We start from the raw sequence: 25,441 nt of genomic DNA, 5'->3' as shown, positions 1-25,441 counted from the left end.
GCAAGGAGCCTGACACAGGACTCGATCCCAGGACCCTGGGATCATGACCTGAGCCAAGGGCAGATGCTTAACCAACTGAGCCACCCAGGCACCCTGGTTTTTTGTTGTTGTTGTTTTTTGGTTTTTTTTATTTGTTTTGTTTTGTTTTTTGCCTCCCATCATTCAGGCTGCCCTGTTATAGTTATTTTAAATTAAGCCAAATACCGGGGCAAAGATGGCCATTTTTCTTGTTTTCTCTTGCACATCAGATTTTCTAAGCCAAAGACAACTGGAATTAGCAAAGTCTATGTCATGAATGGATTCCTTCTCTGATGTCTGAAGCAAAAAACCTGAAGAAAGATATCCCCAGACTTGCTTTCAGGTACTCTGTTTTTAAATTACCCTTTCTGGGGCACCTGGGTGGGTTAAAGCCTCTGCCTTCAGCTCAGGTCATGATCTCAGGGTCCCTTTCTGGGGCACCTGGGTGGGTTAAAGCCTCTGCCTTCAGCTCAGGTCATGATCTCAGGGTCCTGGGATCAAGCCCCACATTGGGCTCTCTGCTCAGGGGGGAGCCTGCTTCCTCCTCTCTCTCTCTGCCTGCCTCTCTACCTACTTGTGATCTTTGTCTGTCAAATAAACAAATAAAAATCTTTTTAAAAAAATTACCCTTTCTGTCCGTAGTAGTTTCTCAGCAAATTTATGACCTTACAGTTCTGCAGTCAGAAGTCCAACATGGATCTCACCGGGCTAACATCACGGTATCAGCAAAGCTGCATTCCTTCTAGAGGCTCCAGAAGAGAGCTCCTTGCCTTTTCAGGCTTTTGGAGGCTGCCTGCCATCCCAGACTCCTGGCCTCTTCCTCCAGGTTCAAAGCCAGCAGCGTGGGGACTTCAAATCTTTCTCAGACTTTGACCCTCTTCTCTCCCTCCCACTCAGAAGGGCCCTTGTGGTTACATCTGGGTCACTGGACCACCCAGGGTAATCGAAACCTTTGACTTCCGGCTGCGAGGTGCCTTTCACCAAGTAAGGTAATATAGTCACAAGTTCTAGGAACTGGGGACAGGGGCATAGATCTCCATCTTTAGATGCATTGTTCAGCCTCCTACAGTGTCTCACAGGCCTGGACCACCTGCTGGGGTGCCCCCCCAGCCAGCATCTGTCACCCTCATTCCATAAGATGGAACCGGGCGTGTTTGCTTTTCCAGAACGGTGGAGTTTCCTGGTTTAGATAGTTAAGTACTGACTCTCCGTATCTTCATTCCTATTGACACATGCCCTCAAAATGGTCTAGGAGAGATTTACAGACTACTCATTAGGGGGTAAAAAGTGCCCCCTGCCCCAGTTCATATGTTGAAGTCCTAACCCCTGTACCTCAGAATGATGTGATGTGTGTAGATAGAGCCTTGAAAGAGGTAATTAAGGTAAAATGAGGTCATTCGGGGGGCCCTGAAATGACTGATGTCCTTACAAGAAAGGAGGTTAGGACATAGACAGACACCAGACACATGCAGTGAGAAGGTGGCCATCCTTAACCCACAGAAAGAGGCCCAAGAAGACACCTACTGGGCCACCTACCTCCTTGGCTTTGGACATCCAGCCTCCAGAACAGGGAGAAAGAAAATTTCCGTTATTCCAGCCACAGCCGGTCTACGGCATTTTATTACGGTGACCCTAGTAAACTAAAACGCTACTTTTCCAGTCATTCCGTTGTGTGGTTTGAAATGAATTACAACAATTCAAATCTTTTCCTATGACTCCGGTTTACAAAGTCCCGGAAGGTCCTGTCCCATGTGCTGAGTTGAAATCCTCTCTCACAGGCGGGCCTGTCCGATCACGCGTCAGAGTTCAACTCGGCGTGTATTGGGCATCTCGGATGCTCAGGCCCTGTGTGTGTTCCAGAAGGCTCGCCCCTGGCCCGTGAGGAATCATGGATCAGTTTTACTGTCTATCTAATCCAGTGTCATTTGCAGTAAAGGCCATAAAGTCAGAGAAACGAAGAGCCATAGGGCTTGGGCGAAGGGAGAGCATTAGGGCAGGACAGTGAGGCGGGGCATTAGGATTCTGCAAGTGTTATGAAATGAGTGACGTTGAACACTGGGCCTTAAGGAATCAGCCAGATGCCTTCACAGTCAAGCCTTTAAAGGGAGTTCCCTCGGTGTTCTAGGGATACAAGACGCAACCTTTAATGGGAGGCTTTAGGGAGTGGTCTTCATTGGAATCCCCTCCAAAAAGCTGACCTTGATTCAACAGCAGGGATGTAGGGAGCCTATCAGGAGGTGACCTCAGGGAGCACAGGAGAGGAGGAGTGTGAGTCAGGGACAGGAGGCACCTGCATGGGACCGAACAGGTGGCGGGTGTGGACACAGGAACCAGACCCTACGGGGCACCGGTCCCAAACTGTGTGGCCCCTGCCTTAGAATCATCCTACGGGGAAGTGAGGTCTCCTCCGTCCAGCTACCTTGTCCTGTGTGGCCAGAAAACCTTCCAGGTCATGAAGAAAGATCTTGGGCAGGGGGAGCTAGAAACGGTCTTCACCTGCACCTGCAGGGCAATGTAAGTGACGGAGGAGCCTTGGGGCACAGGGCCGCGGGGACAATTCGATAACTTCATACACCCCCCGGATGCTGGGGTCCCTCAGTTGGGGTTCTCTGACCTGAACGATTCTGACTCTGCCATCTGTCAGAATGCGCTGGCCCCATAACCCTCAGCCTCCCTATGTGCCGCGCTGATCGGATTTCCTTAGTGAGTGTGAATTCCAGTTTTGTCCCTTAAAATAGATGTACCGCGGGCATGTTAATTAACCTCTTTGAGCTTTGTAGGCCAGCTCACATCTTTATTACAGGGATTACTACCGAAGGCAGGGCATTAGCATAGTCCTGGGAACATGCGAACCCTCTATGAATGGTTACTATTTTTATGGAAGACAACACTTGTTCCTCCCTCCAGCCGGTGCAGACTGTGACAGGGACGGAACTTGAGATGACGATCGGAAAGTGCCCGCCCACCACAGCTTCTTCGTCACGCTTTCTAATGACACACCTGCCTGCAATGACTGCCTCATTGCTTGGGTTTTGGTAAATAAAAGTTCCGTTTCAGAAAAATGCCTTACTAAAGCGTCCTGTAAATGTCACGCAATGAACAGAACACCACCCAAACCATCATTTCTAAGAACGTCCAACCTCCCCGTGAATAGCCTCTGATTTAAATTAGGTACAAATGAAAGCTCTTGGGGACTCCAGGCTTGCTTTGTAGTAATTTACCACATTAGTGCCCCGAACGGCTCCCCCATTACCTGGGGCTCTGAACTCTGAGGGTGGCCGGACGTCTCAGTCGGCTTGGGCTGTTCTAACAACATGCCACAGACGGGGCGGCTCAAGCAACAGAGAGGGGTTTCTCCTAGTTCTGGAGAGCAGCGCGGTGAGGACTCCTTCCCTGGCTGGCCCAAGTCTGCCTTCTCGCTGTGTCCTCGCACGGCACAGAGGGAGCGAACGGAGGGAGAGGGAAGAAATACCTACAAACACACACACACACAGAAGGAGAGAGAGAGGGGGAGGGAGGGAGAGAAACATTATATATACACAGAGGGAGACAGAGAAGGGAGGAAAAGAGAGAGAGAAGGAGGGAGAGACAGGGAGACAGGAGGAGGGGGGGAGGGAGAGGGAAAGAGACGCATCTGCACACATACCAAGTGGGGGGGAGGGCAGGAGGGAGAGCGAGCCAGCTCTGGGCTCTCTTCCTCTGCCCACGAGGACCCGAACCCCCATCATGGAGGCTTCACCCTCATGAGCTCGTCTAAAGGCTCCACTTCTAAATACCAACACTGTGGGAGCTGGGCTTTCCTACATGAATGGGGGGGAGGGTTCGCAAGCAGTCAGGACACCTTGCTTACCACTACAGAGTAGCTTTCCTCCTGGGGAAACCTGACCTCTCACATAATACAGTCTCACCATATATGGTTACAGGAAAATGGTAAGGAAGGCGATTTTATCCCTATTTATCGGTTCTATTTTTAACAATGTTAAGTCATTTTCAGGCCCCTTGGATGCTCCTGGGGCTTCTACTCAGCATCTAACTTTCAGCCTCGAAGAGAACTAATTTTCATTGATCAAAGAGGAAGGTTGTCTTGCTAGATTTGGGGCAGCTTCTTAAGGGTTTGGGAAAAGTTGTAGTATTAAGTAGGTTGTTTTTCAAGAAAAATGGAATGGAGCTTATTTATACTATAAAGTAGCTGGGAGAAGAGAAGAGAGGCCATTTCTTTTTCTCTTTATTTATTTTTCAGAAATAGAGTGAGTGAGCACACGGGGAGTGGGGAGGAGCCAAGGGAGAGAGAACCTCAGGCCGACACCCCGTTGAGCACAGAGCCTGACACGGGGCGCAATCTCAGGACCTCAAGATCATGACCTGAGACAAAATCAGGAGTCAGAGACCTAGCCAACCACACCACTCAGGAGCCCCCGAGGCTATTTCCTTTTAAACGCCACAGGTCCATGAGTGATTTTGAGACGGACTCATTTATGCTAGAATTGGAACAAGGTGTAAAGGCATTGAACAGGAGAGCCCAGGGCTTTCCATGGGACTGCAGGGGAAGAGCTGGAGCTTTCCGTCACGACACCAAGTTTTTCAAGGGAAGAGAGTACGTATATGTTGTTTTTGTCATTTGTTGACAAGCATTTTCTCATCTCCTTAAATGCTTTCAAAGCATGATTTGTAATGGCTGCGTGGTGTTCCAAAGGATTTTGTACCGCAACATTTAAGCAGCCCTTTCCTCATTAAAGATCTAGATCGTCCTCAAAGGTTCATGATTACAAGTCACGCTGCAATGAACATTCTCATGCTAGGTCTTAACTGCTCTGATCACTGCATACGGTGAGTTACTGGGCCAAAGTCTGCATCTTAAAGGTATGAAGTGAATATTGCCGATCTGCCTCCCAGAATGATGATACCAATTCGCACGTCCGCCGGCAGTGAAGAAGAAAGCCTCTTTCCTCACAGTCTTATCAGCTGGAGATAGTATCACTTTAAAAGCAATCGCTAAAAACGGAGAGTGTGAAGGAAGTCAGCTGATAAGTTTATGATGTAATCGTACTTTTTTTTTTTAATGAATTGACTGTGATTCCTTTGCCTGTTTTGGATTAAGCTGTTCATCCTTTCTTACGCTGTTTTCTTTGTCTACACATCACTAGTACGTACTTCTCTTAAGTTTTCATTTGTTTTTACATTCTGTTTATAAGGTTTTTCATACGCAGAATTTACCAATTTTCCTCCTTATGCTTAGAAAGGATTTCCTCACCTTAAGGTCCACATTTTCTTCCACTTCTACTTGGTATTTATTTTGGCAGCTGATGTGGAATTAGGGATTCACAGGACTTTACCGCCTTGGAAACTTGGAGATCCTCACGTTCAAAGCTCTTCAGTTTAAGGAAAAACGGAGGGGAAAAGCCCAAAGAAGGGGAGAAATGAACTCAGGGACACGAAACTGGTTAATGGCAGAACCAGAACCAAAATCACAGATTCCTAGACCTCCATTTATTCGCCTTTTTAAAAATAGTAGTTTTCAATAATACAAGTAAGAAATGAGTGTCGTTTCCTTAAGAACTCTAACGTTCCTCATCACCTATCTCAACACCAATTTCCTGTGTCGCTCCCGGAGTAGCCACGGTTGTCATTTTGGTGTGGCTCCTTCTACACTTAACAAAGATATTTCATGTACTCCCACGTGTAGGTACAAATGACGTGTATGGTTATGGGTTGGTTCGGGGAGGGGGCTACATGGTACCATGTTGTGTGAACCCTTTTGTAATATACTTTTCTTGCTCTACATCATGGTACATGTCTCCTTGGGCCCGTGAAACTGCAGGATGATGGGTAATACCCTCTTTAAGTTTTAAAAGATATCACCAAATTACACGCTCGCTGACAGAGTACCCATTTCTCCAAAGTCTCAACACCTTGATATTATCTCCCATCCTGTAAATTTTTTGCCTACCTGATAGGTGAGAGATATTACATGTTTAAAATGTATATTTTCCTAATTACTCATGAAGTTGAACATCTCACATGTTTAGTGACCATTTGTATATCTCTTCTATGGGCTTCGTACTTACTTTTACTTTTGCTTAAAATTCAATTGTTAGGGAAATGTTTTCTTATCTGCTTTTTATATAATTTGGGAAATTAATCTTCATTGGTTACAGCTGTCCTACATATTTCTTCCAGTATGTCACTTTCACTTAACTTTGTGACATTTTTTTTTTTTGTTATATAGAAATTAACTTGATGTAACCAAAATGATCAATGTTTTCTTCCTTTTTTGTCCTTTGTGTCCCAAGAAGATCTTATGGCTTTCCAGTTCATAAAAACAGTTCTCAATATTTTTTTCAATAGTTTTGGGTTTTTAAAAAATATATATTTAACTCAAAGATCCATCTCGAATTTATTTGGGGTCCACTGTAAGGCTTATCTTCTTGTCTCCACATAGATGGCTAATTGTGTCAGCATTGAAGACGTTTCTTTCCTAAAATTGAGGTGCTATTTCCATCATAAACCAAATTCCAATATATTCGTGGATCTGATTCTATACTCTCTACTTGGTTTGATTTACCTATTGATCTAGTGGGGGCTGCACCCACCCTTTTCTGCCACAGCTTTATCATTTCTATTGATAGACGGATGGTTAGTCCAACAGTTTTCCTATCCCATTATCAAGTTCATTTTCCCTCATAGCCAACAAACACCAACAAGGCATGTCTCGGACACTCAACTCCCATCCAAGTCCGTGGAGAGAGACTGGCTTCAAGCAAAACCCACCCAAGCAGCCGCGGGCCCTCCTCCGCCTCCACTGCTGCCGCCCAAATTCCTGTCCCTGAACTACTCCTTAAAATAAAGCTCAGCTGGAGACAGCACACCTGTTTTGGATTAGTTACAATAAATCAGGATCCGTATTCATTTCAGTTGCGGGGCAGGTGAGGAACAGGCGGCACTCCGCCCAAGCCAACTAGAAAGCAGATTAACATCCCAATCGTGAAGGGTTTCCCCCCTCTTAGGGCAAATGGGTTACACTTGACAAGCCTGAAACTTCCTGTTGCTTCCAAAATCCCTGATTCCTTTCGGGAATGCCCCCAGGGGTAGTAGTCCCTCGAGATCTCGGTCTAATGAAGACCAAGGTTGGAATTTTACTGCCACGAGAACCACCCCCAGCGCTGGTTTGGAGCGCCCAGTAGGATTTAGAGATCTGAAATCACCGCGCAGGTGACTCTGGTGCCAGTAATCCAGGCCCTCTCAGTGGAGACGCACTGCCCTGAGCCCCGAGCAGAAGCAGACCGTGGAACCCGGGCGCCTCTGGGCCACACACAGGATCTGTGACGCGACCCCCCTCTGCGATGGGTGAGTAGGGCAATGACGTGGATGTGACCAGGTGCTGCCTTGGTTCCCACGTGATCTCTCCTAGGCCAACCCCCCACCTCCACCCCCAGGCGCCTGAGTCTAGTAGAGAATCTCCAGCAGGAAGGGGAAGAGCCTTCAGCTCAGCTTTTGCACTGGCAGCAGAGACGCTCTCTAGGCGTCTTTGAATACAATTAAAAATGAGGCCTGTGGGGCGCCTGGGTGGCTCAGTGGGTTAAAGCCTCTGCCTTCGGCTCAGGTCACGATCCCAGAGCCCTGGGATTGAGCCCGACATCCAGCTCTCTGCTCAGCAGGGAATCTGCTTCCCTTCCTCTCTGCCTGCCTCTCTGCCTACTGGTGATGTCTATCAAATAAATAGATAAAATCTTAAAAAAAAAAAAAAAAAGAGGGCTGTCCCGCACTCCTGTCTCCTGAGACGAGCACTCTAGGCCGGCAGGCAGCGGGGTGGGAGGTGTGTGTCCTGAGGCCGGGTGGCACTCACCCCCCAGCCACGCAGACACAGAGATCCTTTTCTGTCCCCGCGACCCTCAGCACCCTCCCACCTGCCTAACCTGAGGGCTGCCAGCATGTCCACCCAGTTCTCTTGTGCGTCTCAAAATATCTGCCCCGGCGACCACCGGCCCACCTGGGCTGCCTCCCTGCACTGTCTGAGGGAACTTCCCACGCACAGTTTTTTGCTTCTGTCTCTGGTTTTCTGACGACCTGTTTAGGAAGCGACCTGCAGGCAATGCTGTTTTCCCCCAGAAGCCCTGATCGTGGAGAGGGTGTGATTCTCACAGAATACGAGGTATTGCAGGAATGCACACACAGCCCGAGAGCAGCAGATCTTTGGGGTGGAGAACACCCATTGCCTGTTTGGAAAGTAGTCCCGAGTAACCCGGGGCCAGACTCCTCAGCTGAGACTGGAGAGAAGTCAGGGGCAAGGGGCGCCCGAATCCCTGAGACGGTGCTTTCATGGGCTGTACAACCTTCAGCTCCCTGAGGCCTCACTCTGCGGGGCTTCAACCCTGAGCCTCCCAAGACGACCCTCCCATTCCCCTAAGGGCTGCAGGTCTGCAAGCTTGAGCCCTAGGATCCTAGGACCACTGACCTCAGGACTTCCGGGGGTGGAGCCTAGGCATCTGTACATTTAGAGAGTAACAGGGATGGTTCTAAAGCACAGCTAAGATTCTCAGATTTGTAGGTACTGTTGGGTCCATGGGCAAAGCAGCAAGACTGATACAAAGCGAAGGTCAAGCAAAGATTTATTTCGTGCCAAGCATCGAGAATCAAACTGACCAGCCAGGGCTGTCTCTTGCAAAGAGGCGACCCTTCCCTGCCTCACAGACTAACTTTTATAGAGCAAAGGCCATTGGTTGGGCCTGGCTACACACAGGTGGCCAATGAGATTGTAACAGACAGAGAAAGCTGCACAGTCATGCTAGGTCACACACGGGTGGCCAATTGAAGTACCGTTCACCCCATAGTAGCTATTTGAACTAGCCTATCACCTTGGTCAGAATTGGAGCCCAAAATGCACCCAAAAGTCAGGGCCCACTCTCCTTGATAGCTAAGGAGACAGTATGCGCGCCCCACTGATTGGATGTCTCCACCGGCCTGACTCATCCCTGCATTCGGGCTGTTATCTCCACCTGACCTAACCCGCCCTTGTATTTAGGCTTTGTTACCTGGGACTGGTTTCTGAGACTTGTTTTTAAGTAAGTTCCCTGAAGGGGGGGGGGGGGGGGGTCACGATGGAGCTGCTTTAGCTAAATAGGCCCTTACAGGTACAGAGAACCATCCCGGAGCTTTTAAAACCCCCACCGCGCAAGCCACGCTTGGACCAAAGGGCATCCGAATGTCCCAGGGCCAGATTCAGGAACCAGACTATGTTAAGGTCCCCGCCACCACCAGACCTCTGCTTTAGGATTTGTTTTTTGTTTTTTGTTCTTGTTTTTTTGTAAATTGTTTACTTATTTTTTAAGATTTTATTCATCTCTTTGTCAGAGAGAGCACGGCAGGGGGAGGGAGAAGCAGGCTCTCCGCTGAGCAAGGAGCCTGATGCGGAACTTGACCCCAGGATCTTGGGATCATGACCTGAGCCAAAGGCAGAGGCTTAATGGAGCCACCCAGGCGTCCCTGCTTGGGTCTTTTCTAATCTGAGCATGATCTCCTGTCTGTAGACAAGAGCGTTCGGAACTTCAGTATGTATAGGAATCTCCCAGAAATCAGGTTAAAATGCACATTTTGCGAGGCTGGGGCTGGGTTGGAGGGTATGTACTTGGACAAGCCAGTCTGCAGACCACGCTGGGAGTAGCAAGGCTGTAGGACTTTCCGCGGATTATTTAACAATCCTTGAGTACAATTACTTCGGGAACTAGGCCTCCGGTGATCCTGCCGGTGCGGAGCAGTAATGGCATTTGGCAGAAGTGGCACAGTAGGCTTCGTGATTAAAAAACAAAACAAATATTTGCGTTACTTGCCCGTCTGCGGTGGTGTTGACAAGAGGCCTGACTGCCGCATGCTAAGAGATGAGCGACTATAAACTTCGGCCCTTCCTATCATCAGCAGAGAGCTGGCTTATCAGCTTTCTGGAGGCCCTTTTAAACAGTTGTTATGGGGGGGATGCATTTTATTATGCAGATGAATTCAAACCTCAGGTTGCTCTGTCCCAGAGATGAAAACTACATTACAAGGAGGTTTAGATTATCTGCTTGATATTTTCCTATGTAAAAAATACATATCTATATCTACACACACACACACACACACACACACACACACACACACCCCGACCTACTATGAGTCCTGCCTGTCACTGGATGGCCATGCCCATTCCAAGCTGCCATAAATTGTTTTACGGAACCACCTGCCTCGCTACCAGTCTGAACTCCGATTAGCATGAAGTTTCACACCGCATTTATCACACAAGCCCACACAACTGATAGATTTTGAGAGATCTTCATGCACACACACACACACAAGCAAAACTGGGAAGTCTGCATAAGATCACTGGATGGTATCCATATCAATATCTTGGTTGTGATTTTGTGCTATAGTGTTATAAAATGTTACCATCCGAGAAACCTGGGCTAAGTGTATGAGAGTTCCCTGTGTTGTTTCTGACACTGTGTGTGCAAGTACAATGATCTCAATACAAGTTTCAATTAAAAAAGGTATAAAACCACTCACAGCCAGCCCTCGATATGCCTTTAATATGGGGGTGGGGGGACATACGTATTAAGAAAGTAAACCATAGGAGGCCTGGCTGGCTCGGTCACTGGAGCGTGTGACTCTTGATCCTGGGTTTGTGAGTTTGAGCCCCGTGCTCCGTAGAGAGATGAAAAGTAAGTAATAAGCAAAATAAAAATGGTAACTCATTAAATGCTAACTGCATAAGAGGTACTGTGATAAACATTTTAGTAAGACTTTAATCCTCACAACACTCTGTGAGGCATTATTATTATTATTATTATTATCATTATTATTATTATTATTTCTGTTTTAGACAAGGAAACTGGGCCTAGGAGAGTTTAAGTAGTTTTTCCCAGAGTCACAGAATCAGAAAGTAGAAAGGCAGGACCCAAACTCAGGTCCAGAGCCCGCTCCCCTACCTTATACCTTATTTGCATAAGAATGCTGTGTTTTGGAGGAAAGAGAAATCCTAATAAGGGAGGAGGACTGTGCTGCAGGGGTGCGGTGCCACTTGAAGTACCTGGCAGGACCTTGGCCTTGAAAGATGAGAGGAGCTGAGCTGGCAACAAGCCAAGCGAGGGCATTCCAGGCAAGAAGACAGAAGAAACACCACACGCCTGAGAGAATGCTTCATCTTTCAGATAAAGAAACCAGTGTGTTTGTCTGCTTTGCCACTCAGAGGTAGATGGAAACAACATGGCAGAGGGTCTTGAATGCTAGGGGGATGTGGTAAGGTCTTCCTGGGTCTAGCCAGCGATCTGGGAAAGCTAACAAGGCACTGACGAGGCCAAGGTTATATGTGAACCACCAGCATTCACAAGGGACCCCAAGTGCAAGGTGTTTACAGTTTAGTACAAAGTAATCCATTGCCAGGCCCAAAGAGCAATGGGAAGCAGTTTAGTAATGGGAAAATCGGTATGTAAAGAGAACCAAAGAAAATATTTATGACATCAAAGGCCATAAAGTAGTTGAGACCAGTGATCATTACAGAATTAATGGAACTAAATCTCGTCCCATATGGCTACTTATTCTTTCCATTCTTGAGTGCCTACTATGTGGCCAGCATGATTCCAAGGACTTGGGACTTCTCCGTGAAAGAAATACAGTGACCAAAACCCCCTCCGTCAAGGAGCTCACTCACCTGTGCTTAGTGCTGACTCCTGATCAGGAAGATTCTTAACTCTCAAGCCCGAAGATTGTACTTTCATACTGTACACTTGAGATCCCACGACCCCACAGAGAAATGCAAATCTCTCTGGGGTGCATCTGGGCATCGATGGAGAAGGGCAGACACAGTGCTTCTGGTTTAAGAGTGAGGATGATCTTACCCCCGTGTGGCTAGAAGGAAACCTAAGCCGGGCAGGTCGTCAGGTCTTTGCCTCTGAGTTGGATCGTAAGACAAGAGCCAAACCAAGGTGAGGGATTGGCCGTGTGATCCTTGAAGATGATTCAAGTTAGCCCGGGATACCCTCTCTGTTTTCCACTCCCAAACTGGGATTAACTTTGGAATCTTCCATAAATGGAGAGAAACTGGGGGCTTTCCAATCCCAGCCTGGGTAAATACTCTTTCCACACAAATCAGCACAAGATGGCCTTACCTTGTAAAAGCAGTAGGGGAGGACAGGAAGTAAAGACTCCCGGAGACCTCTGTGTGGGCAGGGGGCTTTCTACAATATTTGGTTCTTTCCTTGTTCTTAAAATGCAGACTGAGGTATGGACTTTTCCTCAGAATGCTAAAAGCAATATACAGATGGAGACAAACCACTAAAAGATAAGCTGACGGTCACTGTTTCTACAAAAGGGCACCTAAAGGTAAGTGCATCGGCCAAGAGTCAAGAGTGGGGAGATCCATCAGTATTACCCCCAACCAAGGATTTTTAACCATTTCGAATTTTAAATTCCCAAAGTCTTGGGTGTCTGAGAATAAATACTTAAAATGTCTTTTTGACTTACTTATCAAAAAATCCACCAATTTTTTTTTTCCAGCAGTATTATTTAAATGTCTGATTTAGCTCCCAGGGACCTTCTCATGGTTTTGTGTCACATTTATAATGGTATTTAGCCCTTTGTTGTAAATCTGGCTTCTATCTTGTATGGATGTATGGGACTGGGGCATCTCCCACAGTTAGAAAGTAACTTTCTGCATGGATAAAAGAATCTGCTCTCACTGTGCCCCTGGCCCTGGGGAAGAATTTTTCTGCTTTTGTTACGCGAAGGGGGGGTGGTGGTAAAAAATGCCACAGATACAGAGCTCCCATCTCTAACTTCAGGCTGCACAGAACCACCCCTGAATCTACAGCTTCCATTCACGTTTCTGGTCGCCCTTGAGTGCAAGGCTGGCTCTGTTACTGAGCACAGCATAGTCAGGGACAGTCTTAACACCTGCAGAGTGCGAGCTCTCTGAAGAGTCACCTTTATGGGTCTCAGGTACTTGCTGGAGTCGCGCCACAAAACACAAAACCCACCCCAGACCCGGAGCCTCTCCCCGTGGTGGATCTAACACTAACATTGTCACCAGCTGCCTCCTCTCCAAGTGTCGCTTTACCTGTTCACCCCCGTCACCTTTCATCATGAAGATAATCTGCCCAAAGAAATGCTCAGTGTGGAGAAACAATGCTAACAAGGTACTTAGTTGAGCCAGGAAGAGCATTTTATGAATAGAAAAGAAAATGCTATGTCTACTGACATGAAAAAATTAACACTGCAACTTCATTTTGTATTAATCTTTGGCCAAACCATCTCCATAAACTTATCCTGGGCATCCCCATCTGTGGGCCTTGGCATGTGATCACCCCCGTGGTAGGTGTTAAACAACCAAATAGCATAAAGCTGGTTCTCCTGCAAAAAATAAAGTATAAGTGTGATTTGTAAGTGGCAAGTTTGGCCGGGTGGAGCAGACAATCTGGTCAGGAAAAAGCTACCTCGGATCTGGAGAGTTTTAGTTTGGTTATTTCAGGTCTGGGTCTTTAGAAACCGATGTATTACATGTTTACTTTTTCATAGCTAGAGTTCAGTAACTATGAATGGGTTTGGCAATATTTAATTTTTTTAGAGTCTGTCTCATCTGCAAAAACAGCACTAGGTTCCATTACGAATTTGGGGGTAGGGAGAACACAGGTGGTAAAAACAATTGAGTAACTTTTCTTAGGTGGTTAGTTACAAAAACAAAATCGTGGCCACGCAGCACAACATCAGTCCAAAGCCCATTTGGGACCCTTTGAAATTAAAGAAATTCACATATGAGACACAATATCTTTTGTGCCTTATTCCCATTAATTTAATTCCATCTCTTTCAAATATACCCCCCAATCAGTAATAGGGTGAAACAGTATTACAGTATTCCCTGGCAGTATTTTCTTAGCCTCTCTAATACTTTGTGATCTAAGAAAAGCAAAACAAACATTCGTTCAAAAATCTACTTTGATTTTGGGGCACAGAAAACTGACTCTGTCCACTTTCCCCAGCTCTGCGAAACAGATTCCACACACCAATGAGACACACCGAAATCTTTCATTTTACTATAAATTCTGATTAAAACCAACGCTTATCGTTTTCAAAGTGCTCCTGAAAAATGACTAAAGAGAATTGTTTTTTCTTTTAAACTCTTCACCCAAAACATTTGCTTGAAAAATGTTCTGAATAGGGACATTGCCTGGTAAAACACATGCAGTCGACAAAATATCAAATTTCTCTTTCCAGCTGTCCAGAATCCCATTAGTGCCTCTTACTCCTATCTGTCTTTTGCTATAATTAGGATGGCTTAGGGTTTATCTGGGCCTTTTTTCAAAACCAGATTTCCTTCCCAGCAGCAGCAGCTGTCATTCACAAGTACCCTCATTGTACTGGGAGACTTCTTTTGATTTGCACTGTGGCCCAGTGATCATGACTACGAAGGGAAGGGAAACACACATACACACACACACACACACAAATACCTTTCATCTAGTAATTTTTAAAAAGAGGAGTCTTACCCGAGGATGAGCACTCCAGTCTGGAACTCCACCTGTTTCAATCAGGTTCTGGACGGGCATCCCTTCTCCCGAGAAGCCTCCTTGGGGGAGTAAGCCCAGGGGAGTTTGCGGGGTTTTTCCTTCTCGCTCTGCTTGGACCGGACTAGCACGTTGTCCTGCAGGGAGCTGGGAATTCCAGTCAGCTTCTGCTCTGGCCCAAGAACCGTCTCTTTTATCACTCTGGGTTCGTGGGTGCTTAACGGGTTCTTTGGGATAGAAGAGATTAAAGGTGCTTTCTGTTGTATTCGATTTCAGGTTGGGGCTCGGTTTCTTGGGTTTTCCTCTCATGCTGGGCCGCCTCAGCCTGGCAGGTTTCTCTGAGCCCCTCTTGGTTAACGAACCCTCATCCCCTACTCTTCCCTCGGCTGCGATCTCCAGCCACTGGCTCGCCCCTGGCTTTTCTAACTCACCAGACAAGCGCTGCATCGCCGTCTCGATCACTGCTTTATCTGTGTTTAGCAGATTGTCACTGGTGAATTCCTCTCCTGCCTGATGGCTGTCTCTGGTTTCTCTTCGAATTCCTGGATAATCATTTTCAGCGGCCTCGGAAGCAGCGGGTGGTTTATATCTCCCCTGGTCTGTCACCGCAGACGTCGAGTCCCAGTGAGGTCCCAAAGTCAGAATCATCCCCGTTTGCAGGGATGAGGGACTGTGGGTGGAGGCTTGGCCGCTCCTCACCCCCACTTCTTGGGGGTGTGAGTGATAACCGCAGAGGCCAGTGGTGGCCTCCATAGGCCCGATGTCATCCGACACCCGAGGCCCACAACCCATTTCACCGAGGAGATGCTCACACCCACCCAGGCAAGACGCACTGAATTCCATCTCTTCGTCATCGCTTTCTAATAAAAAAACATGCTCAGTCCCCTGCAGGTTCCTTTGCCAAACTGCATTAGAGTAATCCGTCATAACGTCGGAACATTCCAGATACTCTAGGTCATCATCTGAAAACTCCTCGGTGCAGGTTAGGGTTATCTCTGGGCAAAGTTCATAGTCACTGTCAGAGTCTTCGCTGGACACCTGTGGGCTGACTTGCTGCTTGATCGAGGCCCTGTCACCTGGGCAGACGGATGCAGTCCCCTCCGACAGCGGCAGGCTGAAGCTGATGTATTTCTGTCCTGTGGGGTCTGCTTGGCCAGAGTCCGAGACTCCCTCCTGAGAGCCATCACTGTGTAAGGCATCCGTTAGCCTCGATCCTTGGGAATGGACTGTCCTGTGGCAATATACATTGTGGTTGGCGGGAATACGACTTAAATTAGAAAAAAGCAGCCCGTCTGCAACTTCCTCGGCGTCACCCAGATCACGAGCCTCTTCGGTTGGCCTCGTTCCTTTAACATCCAAGGGATTTTCTGAGCTGGAGGCATGAGGGTCACTACTGGCCTGCAGTGAGCAGGAACAGTTGAATTTGGAGGAGGGGGAATCAGCTGACATGGCAGTACCTGTGGAGACATTTTCCTCCCCCTCACGAGGATGTTCTTTCTCATCGAGCTGATCTGTTTTCTCCTGCGCACATGCCTCTGTTGCATGTCTCCATCCCGTGCCCCCGCCATCTTTCGGATCAGGAGAGAGCTGTGGGTTCTCTGCTGAGCACTTGACTTCAACAGAAGCAGAGCAGCAAATCATTCCAGAAGAATTTTTAGCCGAGATTTGGTAAACAGCAGCGTCATCTGGGCTACAGCTGGGATGAAGAGAATACACAGGTAAGTTTGCCGCATTTGGATGGATATGCCAACCTTTCTCATGTCACGGCACCCAGAAAACCCCCATGATTTTGCTGCACCCTCAAGGGGATCTGTGGTCTCCCCGCAAAGGGGCTTGTGAGCTCCCCGCAAACCAGCTTCTGAGTTCCAGCTGCGCTCACGCTGAGAATCCAGGAAGTTCCGCACTTTCCCATAGAACTTTCCACATGCTTGCCCCAACTTGAAAAATGCTGAGAATTATTCAGATGAATGGGGAAGCATCTGATATTCTGGTTTTCTTCTTCTCTCCTTGTATTTTAAGTCTTTTTTATGCTAGGGAATTTGAAAAAAATATTATCTGGAGGGAGACCTTGTACACAAACAGCTGAAGAATTCGACCTCATGCAGTGGAACGGCATAAGCCATCGCTCTTCTTAAGCCTGTGCTGAGAAGGCAAGGTTCCTGCCAGGAAGCTATAAAGGTATCAGGCTGGGATTATGTGTATGAAGAATGGTGCCATTTCTCTACATTTTACATGACCGTGAAGTCCAAACCCCACCCCACAAGTCCCTCTGGCTGGAAACTTGTGTCCACATGCCATCCTGACTTACCTGGACCAAGTCAGACATTCGGCGTGGGTCCAGCAGGGAAGAAACTGGATCCTAGATCACGCTGAGCCTGCTCTCCCTGCTCCAGGAGAGACGGTGCTCCCGTGGCCCCTCCCTTTATTGACTCCAACCTAACAGGCTTCGGTGACCTTTCCCACTAGGGCCTCCCTTCAGACTCTGCAGTCCGGATAAACACTTGTTACACTTGTTATAATTTACACTCATTTATCTCATTGGACCTCAGTGCAGCTATAACATTGCTGGTCTCACTCCACGCATTATGCAGCTTAGAAGTCAACCAGCATTTTCGGAAGGCAGCAGCTATGGGTCTGGCCAGATTTAGAGGTCATATTTAGATATTTATTGACTGATCTGTGTAAAATGTGCACCAGTATCTAAGCCAGAAGGCTCAGTGTTAGAGATTCAATGGCACAGAGTCTTATTCTCTGTCTTCTCCCTGAAGGCCTGCTTCCCTGTGTCTCTCCAAGCTCCTATGTGCTCATAAGCCCTCAATAGTTGGGTACCTGCTCACACATGCCTCATATTTCAAAAATCATAGATTAATTGCAATTTTGTTAATATCTTGGTCTCTAATAATCTGGTTCCCAAGTAGAAGCCAGTCAGGGGTGGCTGAGGCTGGCCACTGCTGATCTTTGGGTTTACCTTGGGCAACAGCATGGGGAAAAGTGGAATTTAGGGTGACTTTCCAGAGGAAATAGTACCTGCCCCTCCTGTCGACTTCACAAGGTTATGCTGAAGTTCAAATGAGAAAAATCAATGTGAAGGGGCTTGGCAAAGCAGAAAGTTTATGCCATATATATTCTATAAGAATGTGGAAGTGATAAGTGATATTTACACGATGGGATAGAGACAGGAGCTGACACTGCTATGGCCATGTAAATGCATCAAATCAATATGTTGCACACCTTAAAACAGACACAATGTTGTATGTCAACTATAACTCAAAACAAACAAACAAAAAAGATGTGAGAGTTCTAAAACCAGATTACCTCGGGTTCTCAAGAAGTGTGCAGAAGAATCATCAGGAAACTGCTTAAAATTTTTGAAACAGAAACCCATGGGTAAAAGGCCTAAGAATCTGCTTTTAAAGACCCTAAACAGGAGTGCCAGGGTGGCTCAGTCAATTGAGCATCCGACTCTTGATTTCAGCTTGGGTTGTGATCTCAAGGTCATGGGATGGAGCCCCATGTTAGGCTCTGTGCTCAGCAGGGAGTCGGCTTCTCCCTGTCCCTCTGTGCCTCCCCCGTCAAATAAATAAATAAATCTTTTAAAAATATATTTTTATTTATTTATTTGACAGAGATCACAAGTAGGCAGAGAGGCAGGCAGAGAGAGAGAAGGAAGCAGGCTCCCGGCGGAGCAGAGAGCCCGACATGGGGTTCGATCCCAGGACCTGGGGATCATGACCCGAGCCGAAGGCAGAGGCTTTAACCCACTGAGCCACCTAGGGGCCCCAAATAAATAAATGAATCTTAAAAAAAAAAAAAGATCCCAAACACATTCTGCTACAAATTGTCCTGGGCCTGCCCTTGGAGACAGCCTCATCCTCGTCCTCATTACTTACACATAGATCTCAATGGAGCTGAATTAAACCTGAATAAAGAGAAAGGGGCCTCTGTTTGATAATCACATGGCCCACACCACTGCCATCTTGCCTCTTCTTCCTTAGCTCTTGGAGACCTGTCCTCAGTTTTGGACTTAAAAGGAGCATAGGACAGTACCATGGTCTACTGGAACATCCCAAGTAATTCCGATTTCCTGATTTATCCAGACCGTGATCCCAGTGCCAGAGAAACCACCCACCCTGAAAGCACCAAGACTTATGGGAAAAACAGAAGGGAAGAGAAGAAAATAAGACAGAGAGGCCAGAGGACCAGGTAAGAAAGCATTAAAGGCAGGGAACAGAGATGGTTCTCAAGAACCAAGGAGAGAAAACCAAAGAAATTTTAGGAAAAAATGTGGAGAAAATGATTGAGTTAAATATATTTCACTTCTGAAGGACTAAATAAGCGAAGGGGAGAATGTTAGGATTTAGTAATGTATGATTTTATGAAGTATGTATTTTAGCCGATAGAAGATTTACAAACTATCTTAATTTACTTAAGAGGAGAAATATAACTGACCTCTCAGAAGTTGATTAGGTAGAATTCTTCTCACTGGCTAATGACCTCTTTTCAGAGACTTACGATTTGTGGTTGACATGTCCTTGATCATTATCTCTAAGCATCTTAAAGAAGAGAGGGAGCAATTCGGCCACGAGCATGGCATTTGTTGAATGTCCCCGCTAGTGAACAATGTGCGTGCCATTCCTCTGCGTGCAAAACAGAGGGTCGGTGGGGGGTGGGTTGAGTAATTTCCCCGAAGTGACCAAGCTGGTAAGTGGTGAAGGGGGCTAGGAAACCAGAGCCTTCTACTCTGAAGCCAGGCTCAGTATGTCATGTTAAAAAACTCACATTCAGAAAAGGGAAGTGGCCAATGTAGAGAGATCATTTTTGCAAATAAAGTGTTTCTGTCTTAAGTTTTCATCTTCATTGGCCAAATGACAACACTCGTGACGAGTTCATTGTGGTGCGCAGTATTACGTTGAGTGCCAAACCAGAGTCAAAGAGATGCGTACCGCGTCATGTCCAGCCCTAAAATGACTAAAAACTTACTGGGGGAGATAATCTGAATTTCTGCAAGAACCTTGTAGGTTAGTTCTGCGCTGCATTGTCCGGTGGCAACTGGAAGAGAAGAGAAGCTCAAAGAGGGGACTCCAGAGGGAGTAGCTGGAAGGGTGTGAGTAGGGTTGGGCTTTAGAATCTGCAAGATGCTGGCAGAGTGACCTGTGGTGCCCCACAGTCATTTGACAGGAATGCAGAAGCATCCCGGAAGAAATTCCCTGAACAATTAGTTGTGTTCCCTCCTTGTGGATCTTTCCTTTTGACTAAAGGAAGCAGCAGCGTTCCTCCACCTTGCTGTAAAAGTCTTGCTGGAATCCTCTAGGTTCTTTCTAAATTAATCACTTCCATATTAAAGAAAAAGAGCTCCATGTGACCTTAAGTGGATGGGGCTTCTTCTGGGCTTGAACCCCATGAGTTGGTCTAAACCAGAGGTTCTTAAATATTTGAGCAGCAAGAACTCTTTATAGACTCTCAAAAACAACAGAGGACTCCCAAGAATGCTTGTTTACGGGTTATATCTATCAATATTTACCATATTAAAATTAAAACAAAAAATTTTAAATGTTTATTCGTTTAAAAATAACACAAATAAGCTCATTAACATTAGCATAAATAGCATATATGATACATAATAGCCTATGTACCTATATTTTTCCTAAACAAAGTAAAATTTCTTAAGCGTGGCATTGTTTTATATTTTTCACACATCTAATATCTGGCTTAATAAATGATAGCTTTTTAAAAATCTGCTTCTGCATTGTGATGTAATAATACATTGTTTTGGTTGAAGTATATGGAGAAAATCTGGCCTCGCGCAGATATGAAGTTGGAAAAGGAAAAGTATTTTAATAGTCTTTTCATATGATTGTGGAAAATCTTTGATACTATACCAAGACTGGTTGCAATGTTGGATCTGAAACCCTATCAGCAAGTTACATAAAATCCATTGGCTTTGACTGCATTTTACATGCATCTTTACTCAGACGTGATTTTGTAACATCATACATTGTTCAATTGGAGGAACTTGGTTCATGAGATCTCCTAAACATTAACACACTTCATTATACATTTTTTTAAATCACATTAATTAATATTCCTACTGATAATTTGGAAGTATTGGGAAACTGTCAAGCTTCTGATGAAGGATATAAGTTTTTGAAATTTCTAGATAGGGAAATAATACTAGTTAGGGATATTAATTGATCATAACAATGTAAGTCAATTCTGTGCTAAGTTGCTTGGCAGCAGTAGAAGGGCTGAGGACATCAGTAAAAGGGCAGAGTAAAGAACTTCTGAACATTTCTCCTCCATAAAAATAATAAGAATGCTGGCAAAATGTATCTGAATCAGCTTTTTCAGAATTCTGAAAGTCAATTGGAAAATCTGAGGAGGATTTATTCAAGAAAAATGGCTGAATCTCAGGAAGAATAGCAAATTTTCTGGTGGTGTCACTTTCCCTGTCCTACCCCTCATCCCCACCTCCATGGAGTCTGGTAAACCAAGTGTTGACAATCATGGTAAAAATCATCAGTCTGGCAGCCACCAGAAGGGGCAGAACAGTGTTGGAGCAACTGCAAAGCTCCATTCCCAGGGAATTGTCATCAGACCTGTTTGGTGGCCCCCTGAACAATCACACTCACAGGACTGTCTTTGTGTGTTCAGACTCAGAGTTCAACTAGCAGGAACAACCTTCTCCCTGAGACATTTGTTGGGAAAATATTCAGAGGCAACTATTTAACATCATGGCTGCCTGAGGCACTAGATAACTGGTGAGACAAACAACAGGCTAACCAAAAAGATTAAAAGGGAAGGCTAGGGAATGAGATGTCCACAGGGGGCACTGAAAATCTCCAGCATGTTTCTGGGAATCCAGAGGGCCGTGCACATGTGTATGGCTGTGAGCTTGTCCAGGGCTGTATGCATGCTCAGGAAAGACCTGAGAAGACATTAAGCTCTCAACTCTAACTGACCTGAAAGCTCTGTGCTAGCAGGAAGTGAAGGCTAAGATAGAGTTGTCCACTGCTTGGCTGAGTGCTGAAGGCCTGCCCCACCATGTGCACAGAGCTCCTCAACAAAAAGTGGGAGACTTACTGGTTCCAGGTATCTAAGGACATCTCCTTTGAAGTTAACCAAGCAGAGACTTCAGTGATCACAAACAACAAAGAATACGGATTTAAAGAATTAGCTCAGAAAAGTCACTAAACAAACAACAACAAATGGTGGGAAAGGGGGGAGAATCTGCTTTCCAGAGTGGCCACATTATATTGTTTAGAATGTCCAGTCTTTACAAAACAATTGGAGATATGCAAAGAAAGAATAAAGCATGGCCCATAGGTTGGGGGACAAGGAAGAAGCAAATAATAGAAACCATCTGTGGACATGCTAGATAGAGATTTTAATTAGCGATTTTAAGCATGTTCAAAGAACTAAAAGAAGCTATGTCTAAACAACGAAAGGAAAATGTCAGAACAATGTCTCAGTAAAGAGACAGAAATTGTAAATAAGAACTACATGGAAATTTCGAAGCTGAAAGGTATAATGACTGACATGAAAAATTCACTCGAGGGCTCAAGAGCAGAGGTGAGGCCGTGAACTTGAAGATGATGGATTGAGATTACCCAGTTTTCAGAGCAGAAAGGAAAAAGAATGGAAAAAAAGTGGACAGAATCTCAGAGACAACATATGTATAAAGGGAGTCCCAGAAGGAGATGAAAGAGGCAGAAAGAATATCTGAAGAAAGTGGAAGTTCATAGTTCAGAGAAGGGACTGCAGTGATAGCTTGAACACTTGGATTTTTTATTTTTTTTTTCAATTGAGGTATAACTGACATATAACACCACATTAGTTCCAGGTGTACAACCTAATGATTCAAGGTTTGCATACATTGTGAAATGATCAGCGCAGGAAATCTAGTTAACATCAATCACCACACATAGCTACAAATTTCTTTTTCTTGTCATGAGAACTTTAAAGATCTACTCTTTTAGCAACTTCCAAATACACAATACAGCATTATTAACTATAGTCACCATGCCTCAGGACTTACTTATTTTGTAATTGGAAGTTTGTATCTTTTTAAAAACTTTGGATTTTTATCACTAGCAACAAATACTTTTAGTTTTCCTTGAAGTGGCAGGTCTACTTTGTTTGTTTTCAAGACGATGTTCACCATATATCTGAGGATTGAGAATCATTTGTCCGTTGTTCTTTCAAGCAAAAATTATACTCCATGAAAAAGCGGCTAGTTCAGCTTGCAACTTAAACAATCATATAGGTGCTTTCCCTCGAGATGACTATCCTCTCAAGGAAATCTAGAAGATTTTTTTTTTTAAAGATTTTATTTATTTACTTGACAAAGATCACAAGTAGGCAGAGAGGCAGGCAGAGAGAGAAGAAGGGAAGCAGGCTCCTCGCTAAGAAGAGAGCCCAATGTGGGGCTCGATCCCAAGACCCTGGGATCATGACCTGAGCTGAGGGCAGAGGCTTTAACCTACTGAGCCACTCAGGTGCCCCTCCAGCAGAGATGTTTTGAACATATTTCTCATTTCCTTACAGGGCAGTTAAAGGGCTTTGTCAAGATTTAATGAAATTGGGGCACCTGGGTGGCTAAGTGGGTTAAAGCCTCTGCCTTCGCTCAGGTCACGGTCCTAGGGTCCTGGGATCGAGCCCCACATCAGGCTCTCTGCTCAGCGGGGAGCCTGCTTCCCCCTCTCTCTGCCTGCCTCTCTGCATACTTGTGATGTCTGTCAAATAAATAAATAAAATCTTTAAAAAAAAAGATTTAATAAAATTAACAATTTTTACTGATGCATCAGAAACATATGAAGTGAAATGTTTTGGGTTTTGGTTTGTTTTTAACTGCAGTTGTACAGCAGTGAAGAATTCTACGGCAGCTAGTATAATTTGGAACCACTGCCTAGATTCATGCTAAGCCACCAACAGTTTTCCCATCCTTTGCTTTTTATCATCACTCCATATGTCAACACAGTGAAAAGACAAATAATGTTTCAGTATTTTTGTGATAATAGTTTTGATCTGCTGGATTCTCTGAAAGGTCATTGGGAACCCTAGGGGTCCATAGACCACACTTTGAAAACCACTAATTAAAGCTATTCACCAAGGGAAGCTTTAAAATGCTCTCAGCAATTTTCTCACAGCAAATAGCTGGCAGAGGAGGGCTCTTGAACTCTGGCAGTGGGCAGCAGCAGGGAGGGCTGACATTGTGCTCACTGTAATCACTTAGGTGCTCTCTTGGGCAGATGACTTCCTCTCTTTGGGCCTCAATTTCCTGATTTACTAAGAGGAAGAGGACCTATGTCTGGGTCCCACTACCCCTTAGAGATTCTGATTTAATGCTCAGTACATGGGGCTCCGCGATTTAATTTGGGGCAGAAGGCTGGGTCCATCAATCCAGGAGTGGAAGGGAGGGTGCCAACCTTAGAAGTTCCCTGGGATCTCGCCAACTTAGGATGGTTGGTTTTGTGCTTTGGGAACGAGGATTATAAATGTGAGTGAGAACTGAGGGCACAGGACAAGCAAGAATATGAAAATAGGGGGTTGGGAAATAGAATGTAACAGGTGCGAAAAGAGAAGGAATCATTTTTTTTTCCTCTAGCTACCGGGGTGACAGACCTATCAGTCCAGATCGCCTTTGAAACCCCTACATTCCTATCCCCACCCTTACTGCCCCCCTGGGGGGTTGGGTTTTCACACACACTCCGCCGTCTACCTCTTCATTCCCCACTCCACTGACACACATAAAACAGAACGACTTACTCCCATGTGGACTGAAAAGTGGGTTTCCCCGGCTCAGTTGCTTCTCTTCTCCCTTTTGTCTCCTGGAGGTCATTCCTCTGCTCCCCCAGAAAACTCTCCCAACAAGATTAAAATTGCTGGAACAAACCCTGCATCTGACCAGACGCCCCAAGGACAGAGTTTGTGGGAGCCAGAGCTCAACTATTGGCTGAAGGTAAGACACGAAATCCTTTCTGGGCTTCAGGTGTTGTTCTGTTTTACTTTGTGCCACTTTCCAGGGGGAGGAAAACAACATCTGGGAACAAAATGTCAGCAATGTCTTCACCGGGGCAGCCAGGAATGTTGGGGGTGGGGGGACATTGGAGGCCTCCCACCCCCTCCGCGCCCTGTGGGTTTTCTGAGCCTTGCCTGCCCGTGCCGCAGGCAGAGGGAGAGCGTCTGGCTCAGTAAATACATGATGACATCCGGGTCCTTGCCGCCATCACAGCGCCAGGTGAAGGTCAGAATATTCTCTTACACCGACTGTCTGTATCTTATTACTTGCTTGCTACTATCAATTTGGTGGATTGAATTATTCAGAATGACTAAAGGAATAAGAAAGGCTTGGGTTTTTTCATGCCCTCAAGCTAAGTTTGTTGTAGAGATAGAAGAATTCTAATACTAGCAACACACACAATTCTTGATCGTATTTTCTATAAGCAGTGAGATACATTTCAACACCGATGAGGCGTTTCCATATACATTTCCCAATTTACTCATTTATCCAATGGATTTATTGAACCACGAGTCTGAAGACTGAAAGGGGACTTGGAACTGTGTGGCCCCTGGGCCCACCTGCCTCCCTACCCTAACCCCTGCTCCTTTCCCTGCTCTGTTCTGCCTCCTAGTGCTGACCCTTTAGGCCCAGACTCCCCAGTTCCTGGGGCCACTGGCATCCTTTTGCACTGGACTACAGGGAGGCAGGAGGTTGGAGAGTGGGGGAGAAGGGAATAGTCACCCTTTATAACTTTTGTTTCTAGGAGGACATTCCTTCTGTCCTCTTCAGCAGCTCCAGGTCCCACAGGACAGGCCCACAGGGTTCCAGCTTCTGCCTTGTAACCCAGAGCTAGTTGCCTTACCGCCTCCCCTCCCCCGAGCAGCCTAGGGAATGGTGG

General features: G+C 45.9%; 1 protein-coding gene and 1 long non-coding RNA gene across 7 annotated transcripts in view; one reads left to right on the top strand and one right to left on the bottom strand.

Annotated features, from left to right (window-relative positions):
* ALPK2 (alpha kinase 2) overlaps window positions 1-25,441 on the bottom strand; it is a 116,537-nt gene that overhangs the window by 55,394 nt on the left and 35,702 nt on the right. For 4 of the 5 annotated variants that reach the window (XM_032310529.1, XM_032310527.1, XM_032310528.1 and 1 more), the window contains one exon: window positions 14,526-16,239. In XM_032310529.1, the coding sequence (XP_032166420.1) occupies window positions 14,526-16,239 (1,714 nt within the window). Of the gene's footprint in view, window positions 1-3,271; window positions 3,487-14,525; window positions 16,240-25,441 lie in introns of those variants that run through there. The other variant, XM_032310532.1, reaches the window with a different exon arrangement.
* LOC116571945 overlaps window positions 12,169-25,441 on the top strand; it is a 45,418-nt gene continuing 32,145 nt past the window's right edge. Inside the window, exons 1-2 of one of the 2 annotated variants that reach the window (XR_004278055.1) lie at window positions 12,169-12,366; window positions 24,377-24,501. This is a non-coding gene — a long non-coding RNA (uncharacterized LOC116571945). Of the gene's footprint in view, window positions 12,367-16,227; window positions 16,262-24,376; window positions 24,502-25,441 lie in introns of those variants that run through there. The other variant, XR_004278056.1, reaches the window with a different exon arrangement.

This window comes from Mustela erminea, chromosome 13 (assembly GCF_009829155.1).
Source record: "Mustela erminea isolate mMusErm1 chromosome 13, mMusErm1.Pri, whole genome shotgun sequence".
Taxonomy (NCBI): domain Eukaryota; kingdom Metazoa; phylum Chordata; class Mammalia; order Carnivora; family Mustelidae; genus Mustela; species Mustela erminea.
Note: the sequence above shows the minus strand (reverse complement) of the source record. Positions and strands in the feature narration are given on the sequence as shown.